The following is a 13,183-nucleotide window of genomic DNA, read 5'->3' as shown; positions in this document are numbered from 1 at the left end:
GACAAACTACAACGGGCAATAGAAAATGCATGCCAAAAGGGCAATGTTACAGTAGCTATGGGGGATTTCAATACACAGGTATATTGGGAAAATCAGGTTGATGCTGGATTCCAGGAGAGGGAATTTCTAGATTGTCTACAAAATGACTTTTTAGAGCAGCTCGTGGTTGACCCACAAGAAGGTCAGCTATTCTGGATTGGGTGTTGTGCAATGAACCAGAATTGATTAAAGAGCTTAGGGTAAAAGAATCCTTAGGGGAAAGGAGAATCCTTGAGAAGGAGATGCTAAAGTCAGATGTATCAGTATTACAGTGGAGCAAAGGGAATTACAGAGGCATGAGAGAGGAGTTGGCCAGAATTGACTGGAAAAGAACACTGGCAGGGGTGACAGCAGAGCAGCAATGACTGGAATTTCTGGAAGCAATTTGGAAGGCACAGGGTATATACATCCCAACGGGGAAGAGGTATTCTGAAGGCAAGGTGACACAACCGTGGTTAACAAGAGAAGTCAAAGCCAACATAAAAGTAAGTTAGAAGATTGAGAAGGTCTTAAAAACAGCAGGCAATTAAAAAAGTCATTAAGGTAAAGATAGAATACAAAAGTAAGCTACCAATAATATTGAAGAGGATACCAAAAGTTTCTTCAGATACATAAAGTGTAAAAGAGAAGCAAGGGTAGACAACAGGAAATCTGCAGATTGTAGAAATTCAAGCAACACACATCAAAGTTGCTGGTGAACGCAGCAGGCCAGGCAGCATCTCTAGGAAGAGGTACAGTCGACGTTTCAGGCCGAGACCCTTCGTCAGGACTAACTGAAGGAAGAGTGAGTAAAGGATTTGAAAGTTGGAGGGGGAGGGGGAGATCCAAAATGATAGGAGAAGACAGGAGGGGGAGGGATAGAGCCAAGAGCTGGACAGGTGATAGGCAAAAGGGATATGAGAGAATCATGGGACAGGAGGTCCGGAAAGAAAGACAAGGGGTGGGGGGGACCCAGAGGATGGGCAAGGGGTATAGTCAGAGGGACAGAGGGAGAAAAAGGAGAGTGAGAGAAAGAATGTGTGTATAAAAATAAGTAACAGATGGGGTACAAGGGGGAGGTGGGGCATTAGCAGAAGTTAGAGAAGTCGATGTTCATGCCATCAGGTTGGAGGCTACCCAGACGGAATATAAGGTGTTGTTCCTCCAACCTGATGTTCAAATCCTTTACTCACTCTTCCTTCAGTTAGTTCTGACGAAGGGTCTCGGCCTGAAACGTCGACTGTACCTCTTCCTAGAGATGCTGCCTGGCCTGCTGCGGTCACCAGCAACTTTTATGTGTGAAGTCAGAGTAGATATTGGATTGCTGGAAAATGATGCTGGTGAGGTAGTAATGGGGGACAACGAAACAGCGGATGAACTGAATAAGATTTTGCATCAGACTTCACTGTAGAAGACACTAGCAGTATGGTGGAAGTTCCAGGTGTCAAGGGTCAGAATGTATGGAGTTGCCATTATTAGGGTGAAAGTTCTTGGGAAACTGAAAGGTCTGAAGGTAGATAAGTCACCTGGACCACATAGTGTACACTCCAGGGTTCTGAAGAGATGGCTGAAGAGAATGTGGAGGTATTAGTAAAGATCTTTCAACAGATTCTTGACTGGTTCCGTAAGACTGGAAAATTGCAACTGTCACTCCACTCTTCAAGAAGGGGAAGGGGCTGAAGAAAGGAAACTATAGGCCAGTTAGTCTGACCTCAGTGGTTGGGAAGATGTTGGAGCCAATTATTAAGGATGAGGTCTCAGGGTACTTGGAGGCACAGGATAAAATAATCCGTAGTCAGCATGGCTTCCTCAAGGGAAAATGTTGCCTGACAAATCCGTTGGAATTCTTTGAAGAAATAGCAAGCAGGACAGACAAAGGAGAATCGGTAGATGTTGTGTGCTTGGATTTTCAGAAAGCCTTTGACAAGATGCCACACCTGAGGTTGTTTAACAAGCCTCATGTTATTACAGGAAAGATTCTAGCATGGATAAAGCAGTGGCTGATTAGCAGGAGGAAAAGACTGGGAATAAAGGGGAAAGAAGCCAGAATAAGGTGGTGGGAGGGGGGCAAGGGAGGGAGGACAAGCCAGAGGTGACTGGTGAGACCGTGGGTGGGGGAGGGTGGAGCAGAAGGAATCTGACAGATAGGAGTTAGACCCTGGGAGAAAGCAAAGCAGGAGCACTGGCAGAACTGAGAGGCAGGTGAGAAGGGGTAAGGGGGCCAGAGTGGGGAAATGAGGAGGGGGGAAGAGAGAAGAGAGAAATGAGAAATGAGGAGGAGGGAAGGGAGAGGGGGAAAATTACTGGAAGTTGGTGAAATGGATGTTCACGCCATCAGGTTGAGGCTACCTAGACTGAATATGAGGTGTTGACCCTCCAGTCTGAGAGTGACAGTAGAGGAGACATGTCGGAATGGGAATGAGGATAGCAGTTAAAATGTTTGGCCACCAGGAAATCCTGCCTTTTGCAGATGGAGTGGAAATGTTCGACAAAGCAGTCCCCCAATCTACGTCAGATCTCACCACTGTAGAGGAGGCTGATTGGAAGCACCGGATACAGTAACAACCAGGAAATTTTGCTTTTCTTCCCCCAACATCTGCAGAATTTCTAGTGTTTATGCCCCCCCCGTTGTCTCTCATTATCGCACTAACATATCTTCCTCAGTCCGTTTGTATAAAATAGCTCGCTAACGATCAGCCCCCCCCACGACCCTGCCCACATAGGCTTCCGTCTCGCTGCTCCCTGCTCTGAAAACTGACACCACTCTGCCCTCCTTTCACCGCAGCGTAGCTGTAACAGCGTCACGCTAACCGCTCGGGGCGTCTCAATTCGGAATTCAGCTCTGGCATCCTCTGTAAGCAGGTTTGTACGATCTTCCTGTGTGCGCACGGGTTTCCTCCAGGTGCTCCAGTTTCCTCCCACAGTCCAAAGGCGTGCTGGTTAGCAGGTTAACTGGTCATTATAAACTCTCCTGTGATTAGGCTGGGGTTAAATGACGGGTTGCCGGGCAGCACAGCTCGATGGGCAGAAGGGCCTATTCTGCACTGTAAGTAACTTTTTAAGTAAAGGTCTCTAACCCCGAAACATTGTGGAGTTTCTCTCTCCATAGACGCTGCCTGGCTGAGCGAGGTCTCCTGCCATTTCTGTTTGTGTGTCAGACCCCAGCATTTATACTCTGTTTAACTGCTCTGCTGATGGCTGCTTGTTAACAGATCTCCGCAAACGTCTAAGAATTTAGCTTGATGAATATTCTTGGAACCGCTGTCCTGAGTGGGAGAGGGTGTGTTGAGAGAGAATGCCTCTAACTGTCCCGGTCTCACATCACTCCTGGTTATTGGAGCAGGCTGCGGATGCAAGGTGTTCCCTCCCAGATTCCTGTTGCCGATCCCAGCCTCTGGAATGCTGCTTGACAGGGCTGTGGTCAGTAAGTAACCGCAGCTCCAGTCAACAGCAGTCAGCTTCAGTAGCCGTCCGCTGCCCATGATAAAGACTGGCTTTATTTGCCACATGTACATTGGATAAGCTAATCTTATGTATTCATTATTGTTTTACTTATTGTAAACTTTATGCTTCAGGAGTAAACCCTGAGGAAAAATCCGGAGCTAGGGTACCCAAGGCAGTCCCATGTTGAGTTCAACACTGACTGGCAACTCCTGCGGCGCCGCTGGTGTCAAACTGTATCGGTCTCTGCCGATCCTTTGGATTCATCGTGCATGGAGAGGGGGAGCCTGCTGCATGGGCAACAGCTCGCTCTCCACATCATACTGCCCAGGCTTGTGTATCGAATTCGACCGCTAGGACACAACATCCACGGTCAACCTGATCAGAGGGCCGTATGACTGTATGTCTTAAAACATAAGAGTTTTGTAAAAGTACTCTGTGCACCTGACCTGCTCCCATCGTGGTCTCTCCACGATATTCAAATCACTGGCTGTGCCCCATAGCCTCCTGTACCCGAGTCCAGCGGTCAGGTCTGTGCTCACTGGCAGGAGGTTGGGAAGCCGGGGAGGTGGGGGGGGTATCACTGTACCTGTCCAGCGGTCAGGTCTGTGCTCACTGGCAGGAGGTTGGGAAGCCGGGGAGGTGGGGGGGGGGGTATCACTGTACCTGTCCAGCGGTCAGGTCTGTGCTCACTGGCAGGAGGTTGGGAAGCCGGGGAGGTGGGGGGGTATCACTGTACCTGTCCAGCGGTCAGGTCTGTGCTCACTGGCAGGAGGTCTGGAAGCCAGGGAGGTGGGGGGGGGGGTATCACTGTACCTGTCCAGCGGTCAGGTCTGTGCTCACTGGCAGGAGGTTGGGAAGCCGGGGAGGTGGGGGGGTATCACTGTACCTGTCCAGCGGTCAGGTCTGTGCTCACTGGCAGGAGGTCTGGAAGCCGGGGAGGTGGGGGGGGGGGTATCACTGTACCTGTCCAGCGGTCAGGTCTGTGCTCACTGGCAGGAGGTCGGGAAGCCGGGGAGGTGGGGGGGCGGGGTATCACTGTACCTGTCCAGCGGTCAGGTCTGTGCTCACTGGCAGGAGGTTGGGAAGCCGGGGAGGTGGGGGGGGGGGGTATCACTGTACCTGTCCAGCGGTCAGGTCTGTGCTCACTGGCAGGAGGTCTGGGGGTCGGGGGGTGGGGTGCCATCACTGACTTCACTTCATTTTCTGACATCACTTCCAGAATCAGGTTTAATATCACTGGCATTTGTCGTGAAATGTGTTGTTTTGTGGCATCAATACTTTGCAATACATTGTCGGCCATGGACGTGGTGTCCGAGCTGTTTACGTGATACACAAACCAGGGCAGTAAAATATGGAGAGCAAGCTGTTACCCGTGCAGCAGGCTCCCCCTCTCCACACCGCTACTGAACCCAAAGGATCGGCAGAGACCGATACAGTTTGACACCAGTAGCGTCACAGGAGTTGCCAGTCAGCATTGGACTCAATGTAGGACTGCCTTAGGGACTCCAGATCGGGTATATTCCCCCTCATAGCGACAAGGCAGCAGAGGTTTGAAATCAGCTTTCCTTCCCCTACATCAGCTGCCAACCACGGCTGATGACCCTAATCTGTCTGAAGCAGTAAACTGCAATACAGAATAATACAGTAAGTATAAATGAAAAATTAAATTCAAATTAAGTTCTCTGCCTCTGACTTACATGGTCCTCACTGCTCAGGGTCGAAGGGACCCAAAGGTGCTTTTATTGACGACGGTGTTGGTGGGCAGTCAGGTGAGGGCCCAACACTGCCCCTCCCGCAGCTCACCACTGCCACCTGGTGGCAGCAGACACAACCGCATCGTACTAACAATAAACAGCTGATGTTCGGGCTGAAGTCCTTCATTAGTAAACCCTGTATCGACACACTTATCTGCCCGCAGGAAAATATCTCCTCAGGCAAACTTCACATCAGTACCAGTGACCAGAAGCTTTTCCTAAAGCTTTAAAGATTAAAGGTCGTTTAATGTTATTTCCAGTATGCAAGTATAAAGGACATTAAAATAATTGTTACTCCAGCTCAGGTGCAGCACAAAAACAAATATAAAGAACACAATGATAATAAAACACAATTAATATCAATACATCAAATAGCTGATATACACAGATTGATTGTATGTCCATAAAGTGACACCATGCACAGGAGTGTCTGTACATGAGGTGACTTGGGTGTGGAGGGGTGGGTTAGTGGGTGGAGGTGTTGAACAGATTTACTGCTTGGGGAAAGTAACAGTTTTTGAGTCTGGCCATCCTAGTGTGGGCTATGTAGCCTCCTCCCTGATGGGAGTGGGACAAACAGTCCATGAACAGGGTAGGTAGGATCCTTCATGATGTTACTGGCCCCTTTCCAATTCCTTTCTGTACATCTGTCCTCGATGGTGGGTAGACTGGTGCCGGTATCTGTCTTAGACAGGGAGGGGTGGGTAGGGAGTGAGGGGTTGGTAGTTTGATGAGGGAGTTCTGGGGCTCTGGGCCTAGGCCACCATGGACACAGCCACGAGAAAGGATCAATGTTGGAGATGTCCAAACAGCCGATACCAGAGAAGGGCTGCACGGGCGAGGATGTGGCAGGAACGGAGGGACAATATCAGGCACTGGGACAAGAGGGGTTGATGTGAGGCCAGGCTGAGGCTGAACACTGGGCACCTGGGACAAGAGGGGTTGATGTGAGGCCAGGCTGAGGCTGAACACTGGGCACTGGGACAAGAGGGGTTGATGTGAGGCCAGGCTGAGGGACAATATCAGGCACTGGGACAAGAGGGGTTGATGTGAGGCCAGGCTGAGGCTGAACACTGGGCACCTGGGACAAGAGGGGCCAATGTGAGGAGACAAAGACTCAAAGGATAAGTGAGGAGATCCTCCATTAGTCTTAGCTGTACACAATCCAGGGCAGTACGATGTGGAGAGCAAGCTGTTGCCCGTGCAGCGGGCTCCCCTTTTCCATGTGCTGTTCTCCAATACAGTTTGGCACCAGCAGTGTCACAGGAGTTGCCAGTCTGTGTTGAACTGAACTTAACTGCCTTAGGGACTGTAACTCGGGATTTTTCCCTTGGGGTTTAATCCTGAAGCCTTCCCCATGTGTGGGTATAGCAACAAGGCAGCAGAGGTTTGAGATCAGAGTTTTCCTTCTACCAGATGAGCTGCCAACCATGGCTGGTGAGCTCCAGTTGTCCGAAGTGACTGGTTTTAAGGTGCCAGGAACCTACCTTTGCCCCTTCTCCCACCAGTAGAAACAGTTCCACTGGGCTTAGCTGCTAAGCCACACGTGAAGGCCAGGAGCTGGAGCTGGTTGTCGAAGGTTATTTGAGTTGTGCGCCATTGGGAGCATTTAATAGACAGTGGGAGCTTGTCTCATTACCACCCCCACTCACCCCCCAGTCTATGACAGCCAAAGAATCCACAAAGAGCTGATAACTCTGAGAATAGTGACATTTACACAATGCAGCTGCTGAGGGAGGGGGAGGGGGGGTGAGAGAGGGGGGATAGAGGGGAGGGATAGAGGGGGGGTGAGAGGGGGGGGGTGAGAGGGGGGGGGTGAGAGGGGGGGGTGAGAGGGGGGGTGAGAGGGAGGGGTGAGAGGGGGGTGAGAGAGAGGGGTGAGAGAGAGGGGTGAGAGGGGGATAGAGGGGGTGAGAGAGAGGGGTGAGAGAGAGGGGTGAGGTTGGAGGGCAGCAAACCTATGAAGGGACAGGCTGGATCAGAGACAAAGGTGAGTGAGAAGGCTGCTGGGGAGGGAGGTGGGGTTTTCAGAACTGACAGAGGGAGTCTCGGGGTCCAGATGCCGGGATGGGGGGGGGTGGGGGGGATGTGACAGGGTCCGGATGCCGGGGTGGGTGGTGTCCTGTGTCCTCTGAAGGGAGTCTTCCTGTGCTGCTCCGGTTTCCCGCCACAGTCCAGAGAGCGGCTGGTTAGTTGGTTAACTGGCATTGTAAATCTGCTCCTGATCAGGGTTGCGAGATGATGAGCAGCACGACGCTGTATCTCTGATAAATAAATAACCTGTTTGCTCTTACCACATGTCGCCATCCTGGATGGTCTTTTCGTTGGGAGCGCCTGCGTGACCATAGTGCAGGACAGAGGAATTCACCCCACTGCCAGAAAAACACAAGAGGACAAGTTTGGTCAGTAACCCTTGGTACACATCATCCCCGACTGCGCCGCAGGGCTCGGTGCACCTCATCCCGCGACTGCGCCGCAGGGCTCGGTGCACCTCATCCCGCGACTGCGCCGCAGGGCTCGGTACACATCATCCCCGACTGCGCCGCAGGGCTCGGTGCACCTCATCCCGCGACTGCGCCGCAGGGCTCGGTACACATCATCCCCGACTGCGCCGCAGGGCTCGGTACACATCATCCCCGACTGCGCCGCAGGGCTCGGTGCACCTCATCCCGCGACTGCGCCGCAGGGCTCGGTACACATCATCCCCGACTGCGCCGCAGGGCTCGGTGCACCTCATCCCGCGACTGCGCCGCAGGGCTCGGTACACATCATCCCCGACTGCCCGCAGCGGCATTCCCGCGACTGCGCCGCAGGGCTCGGTGCACATCATCCCCGACTGCCCGCAGCGGCATTCCCGCGACTGCGCCGCAGGGCTCGGTACACATCATCCCCGACTGTCCGCAGCGGCATTCCCGCGACTGCGCCGCAGGGCTCGGTGCACCTCATCCCCGACTGTCCGCAGCGGCATTCCCGCGACTGCGCCGCAGGGAGTAGCTACTGAACAACAGAGGAAAGTCTTTAGCCAGAGGGTGGTAGATTTGTGGAATTCAATGCTGTGGAGGCCAGGTGACTGGGTGTATTTGAAGCCGAAGTTGATAGGTTCTTGATGATCCTGATTCAGGGCGTCAAAGGTTTACGGGGAGAAGGTAAGAGAATGGGGTTGAGGGGGATAATAAATCAGCCATGATGGAATAGTGGAGCAGACTCGATGGGCTGAATGGCCTAATTCTGCTCCAGTTTTATGGCAAAATCCTACACACAAGAGGGAGAAAGATCAGGTGACTTGGCCTCTGCAGCTGTCCATGACAGTGAATTCCACAGTTTCCCACCCCCTGGCAAAAGAAATTCCTCATCTCCATAAGAGCGCAAGACGAACGAGGCCATTTGGCCCATCGAGTCTGCTCCACCATTCAGTCATGGCTGATTCTTTTCACCCTCCTCAGTCCCACTCCCCGGCTTTCTCCCTGTAACCTTTGATGCCATGTCTAATCAGGAACCTATCAATCTCTACCTTAAATACACCTGGGCTCCACAGCTGTCTGTGGTAATAATTACACAAATTCACCACCCTCTGGCTAAAGAAATTTCTCCACATCTCTGTTTTAAATGGATGCCTCTCTATCCTGAAGCTGTGCCCTCTTGTCCTAGACTCTCCCACCATGGGAAACATCCTTTCCACATCTACTCTGTCTAGGCCTTTCAACATGCACAAGGTTTCAATGAGATCCCCTCTCATCCTTCTAAATTCCAGCGAGTACAGAACCAGAGCCATCAACCGTTCCTCGTGTGATAACCCTTTCATTCCTGGAATCATCCTTGTGAACCTCCTCTGAATCCTCTCCAATGCCAGAACATCTTTTCTTAGATGAGGGGCCCACAATACCATTCACAATACTCAAGGTGAGGCCTCACCAGCGCCTTATAAAGCCTCAACATCATATCCCTGCTCTTATATTCTAGACCTCTTAAAACGAATGCTATCATTGCATTTGACTTCTTCACCTCTGACTCAACCTGTGAGTTAACCTTTAGGGTATTCTGCACAAGGACTCCCAAGTTCCTTTGCATCTCAGATTTTTGGATTTACTCCTTGTTTAGAAAATTGTCTGCACAATTATTTCTACTACCAAAGTGCACTACCACGCATTTTCCAACATTGTATTTCATTTGCCATTCTCTTGCCCGTTTTCCTAATCCAAGTCCTTTTACAGCCTACCTGTTTCCTTAACACTACCTGTCTCTCCACCAATCTTCGTATCCTCTGCAAACTTGGCAACAAAGCCATTTACTCCATCATCTAAATCACTAATATACAGCTTAAAAAGAAGCAGTCCTAACACCGACCCCTGCTGAAGACCGCCAATCCCTGGCAGTCAACCAAAAAGGGATCCTTTTATTCCCACTTGCTGCCTCCTACCAATCAGCTAATGCTCTAACCACGCCAGTAACTTTCCTGTAATACCATGAGCTCTCGAATTGGTAAGCAGCCTCATGTGTGGCACTTTGTCAAAGGCCTTCTGAAAGTTCAAATATAACATCTCCTTTATCTATCCTACGTGTAATCTCCTCAAAGAATTCCAACAGGTTCGTCAGGCAGGACTTTCCCTGAAGGAAACTATGCTGACTCTGTCCTATCTTGTCCTGTGTCACCAGTACTCCAGAACCTCATCCGTAACAATTGACTCCAACATCTTCCCAACCACTGAGGTCAGGCTGAGAGGTCTATAATTTCCTTTCTGCTGCTTTCTTCCTTTCTTCCAGCGTGGAGTGATATTAGCAATTTTCCAGTCCTCCAGAACCATGCCAGAGCCCAATGATTTTTGAAAGATCATTACTAATGTCTCCACAATCTCTATCGTACCTCTTTCAGAACCCTGGGGTGCAGTTCATCTGGTCTGGATGGTTCATGTACCCTCAGGTCTTTCAGCTTTTTGAGCACCTTCTCCCTTGTAATAGTAACTGCACCCACTTCTCTTCCCTCACACCCTTCTGGCACATTGCTAGTGAACACTGGTGCAAAATACTTACTTAGTTCATCTGCCATCTCCTCGGCCCCTGTTATTATTTCTCCAGCCTGATTTTCTAGTGGTCCTGTATCCACTCTTATTTCTCTTTATTTTTAAATACTTGGAAAAAGCTTTTACTATCCACTTTGATATTATTTGCTAGCTGATCTTTTCTATCCTAATGATTCTTTTAGTTGCTCTCTGTAGGTTTTTGAAAGCTCCCCAATCCTCCGTCTTCCCACTAATTTTGCTCTGCTGTATGGTATCTCTTCTACTTTTACGTTAGCTTCGATTTCCCTTGTCAGCCGCGGTTGTACTATTTTGCCATTTGAATATTTCTTCATTTTTGGAATACACCATGGCACGGCCCCTCCCACAATCTGAGAGACCGATGCTTACCTGCCACAGATGCAGGTGTGCGAGTTGTGGCACACCTTCCTTACTTATCCCAGCTGCTCTGCTGTCATCCCTGCCAGCAGCAACTTCCAATTTACTTTGGCCAACTCCTCTCTCATACCACTGTGATTTCCTTTACTCCACTGAAATACTGCTACATCAGACTTTACTTTCTCCCTATCAAATTTCAAGTTGAACTCAATCATATTGTGATCACAGCCTCATAAGGATTCTTTTACCTTAAGCTCCCCAATCACCTCTGGTTCATTACATAACACCCAATCCAGTATAGCTGATCCCCTAGTAAGCTCAATGACAAACTGCTCTAAAAAGCCATCTCGTAGGGTTTGAACAAATTCAGTTTTGAGATCCATTTCCAATACCCTGCATGTTAAAATCTCCCAAGACTATCATAACATTGTCTTTTGACACACCTTTTCTATTTCCTGTTGTAATCTGTGGTTCACATCCCAGCTACTGTTGGGAGCCTGTATATACAGTAGCATGCAAAAGTTTGGGCACCCCTGGTCAAAATTTCTGTCACTGTGAATAGCTAAGCGAGTAAAAGATGACATGACTTCCAAAAGGCATAAGGTTAAAGATGACACATTTCTTTAATATTTTAAGCAAGAAAACTTTATTCGTATCTTTTACAGTTTCAAAATAACAAAAAAGGAAAAGTGTCCAAAGCAAATGTTTGGGCACCCTGCATGGCAGTACTTGGTAACACCTCCTTTGGCAAGTATCATAGCTTGTAAACACCTTTTGTAGCCAGCTAAGACTCTTTCAATTCTTGTTTGGGGGATTTCTGCCCATTCTTCCTTGCAAAAGGCTTCTAGTTCTGTGAGATTCTTGGGCTGTCTTGCATGCATTGCTCTTTTATCCACAGATTCTCGATGATGTTTAGGTCAGGGGACTGTGAGGGCCATGGCAAAACCTTCAGCTTGCACCTCTTGAGGTAGTCCATTGTGGATTTTGAGGTGCGTTTAGGATCATTATCCTGTTGTAGAAGCCATCCTCTTTTCATCTTCAGCTTTTTTACAGACAGTATGATGTTTGCTTCCAGAATTTGCTGGTATTTAATTGAATTCATTCTTCCCTCTACCAGTAAATGTTCCCCATTCCACTGGCTGCAACACAAGCCTAACGCATGATCGATCCACCCCCGTGCTTAACAGTTGGAGAGGTGTTCTTTTTATGAAATTTTGCACCCTTTTCTCTCCAAACATACCTTTGCTCATTGCGGCCAAAAAGTTCTATTTTAACTCCATCAATCCACAGGACTTGTTTCCAAAATGCATCAGGCTTGTTTAGATGTTCCTTTGAACCTTTTGAATAGAACTTTTTTTTACAGACGGTAACCTCAGTGACTTCTGTTCTAAATAATTGGCCCTCTATTCTGAGGCAGTGCCCTCTGGTGCTAGATTCTCCCACTATAGGGAGCATCCTCTCCACATACACTCTATCTAGGCCTTTCAATATTCAGTAGGCTTCAATGAGATACCAACCCCCCCATTCTTCTAAACTCCAGTGATTACAGGCCCAGAACCTTCATTGCATTTGCCTTCCTCACCACCATCTCAAACTGTGAGTTAGCCTCAAAGGACTCACGCACAAGGACTCCTAAGTCACTCCACCAGCTGCACACCCCTCACCACGGCACGGCCCCTCCCGCAACCTGAGCAGAGACCGATGCTTACCTGCCACAGATGCAGGTGTACGAAGTGTGGCGCATTCCTCCTCGAGTGTAACAGTAGTGCTGGAACAGGCTGCAGAAACAAGAAAGATCGTGAGCACTACAACCTCCATCCAATTCTCACCATAGTTAACATATGAGAAACAGTGAGAACAACCACCTTGTCCAATCCTCACCGTAGTTAACGTACGAGATAGTGAGAACTACCTTATCCCATCCTTACAGTAGTTAACATACGAGAAACAATCAGAACTACAACATTGTCCAATCCTCACCATAGTTAACGTACGAGATACAGTGACAACTCCAACATCCATCTGATCCTCATCGTAGTTAACGTACGAGAAACAGTGAGAACCACAACCTTGTTCAATCCTCACCATAGTTAATGGAGAAATAGTGAGCACTACAATGTCTGTCCAATCCTCACTGTAACTAATATACAAGAAATCAGAAACTCCCTGCGATCCACACTGTAGTTAACGTACAAGGAGCTCTGAGTTCACTGGAGTTTAGAAGAATGGGGGAGGGTGGGGGGGGGTACCTCATTGAAACTTATCGAATATTGAAAAGCTAAGATCAAGGGTTCCCAAGCTGGGGTCCACAGACCCCTTGATAAATGGTAAGGAGATTCGGTACATGAGCAAGGACTCTGTGAAACATACAGATGTACGGTGGAGAGCAATCTGCCTGGTTGCTTCATTGTCTGGTTTGGGGGCTCCCATGTACAGGACGGTAAAGAGGCTGCAGAGCGCTGTAGACTTAGCCAGTTCCATCCCAGGCACAACCTGCCCCACCATCAGGGACATCAAGAGATGCCTTGAGAAGGTGGCATCCATCATTAAGGACCCCCATCACCCGGGACATAC

The 13,183-nt window shown here is 49.3% G+C and overlaps 1 protein-coding gene across 1 annotated transcript in view; it reads right to left on the bottom strand.

Moving 5' to 3' along the window:
• Positions 1-13,183, bottom strand: part of pepd (peptidase D) — a 237,456-nt gene that overhangs the window by 60,149 nt on the left and 164,124 nt on the right. Inside the window, exons 10-11 of the mRNA XM_072280002.1 lie at positions 12,319-12,387; positions 7,511-7,588 (exon numbers count right to left, since the gene is read on the bottom strand). Coding sequence (XP_072136103.1) covers positions 7,511-7,588; positions 12,319-12,387 — 147 coding nt within the window. The remainder of the gene's footprint in view (positions 1-7,510; positions 7,589-12,318; positions 12,388-13,183) is intronic.

Source organism: Mobula birostris, chromosome 15, assembly GCF_030028105.1.
Source record: "Mobula birostris isolate sMobBir1 chromosome 15, sMobBir1.hap1, whole genome shotgun sequence".
NCBI classification, from domain to species: domain Eukaryota; kingdom Metazoa; phylum Chordata; class Chondrichthyes; order Myliobatiformes; family Myliobatidae; genus Mobula; species Mobula birostris.
The sequence above is the reverse complement of the archived record's forward strand: the minus strand, read 5'-3'. Positions and strand labels throughout refer to the sequence as shown.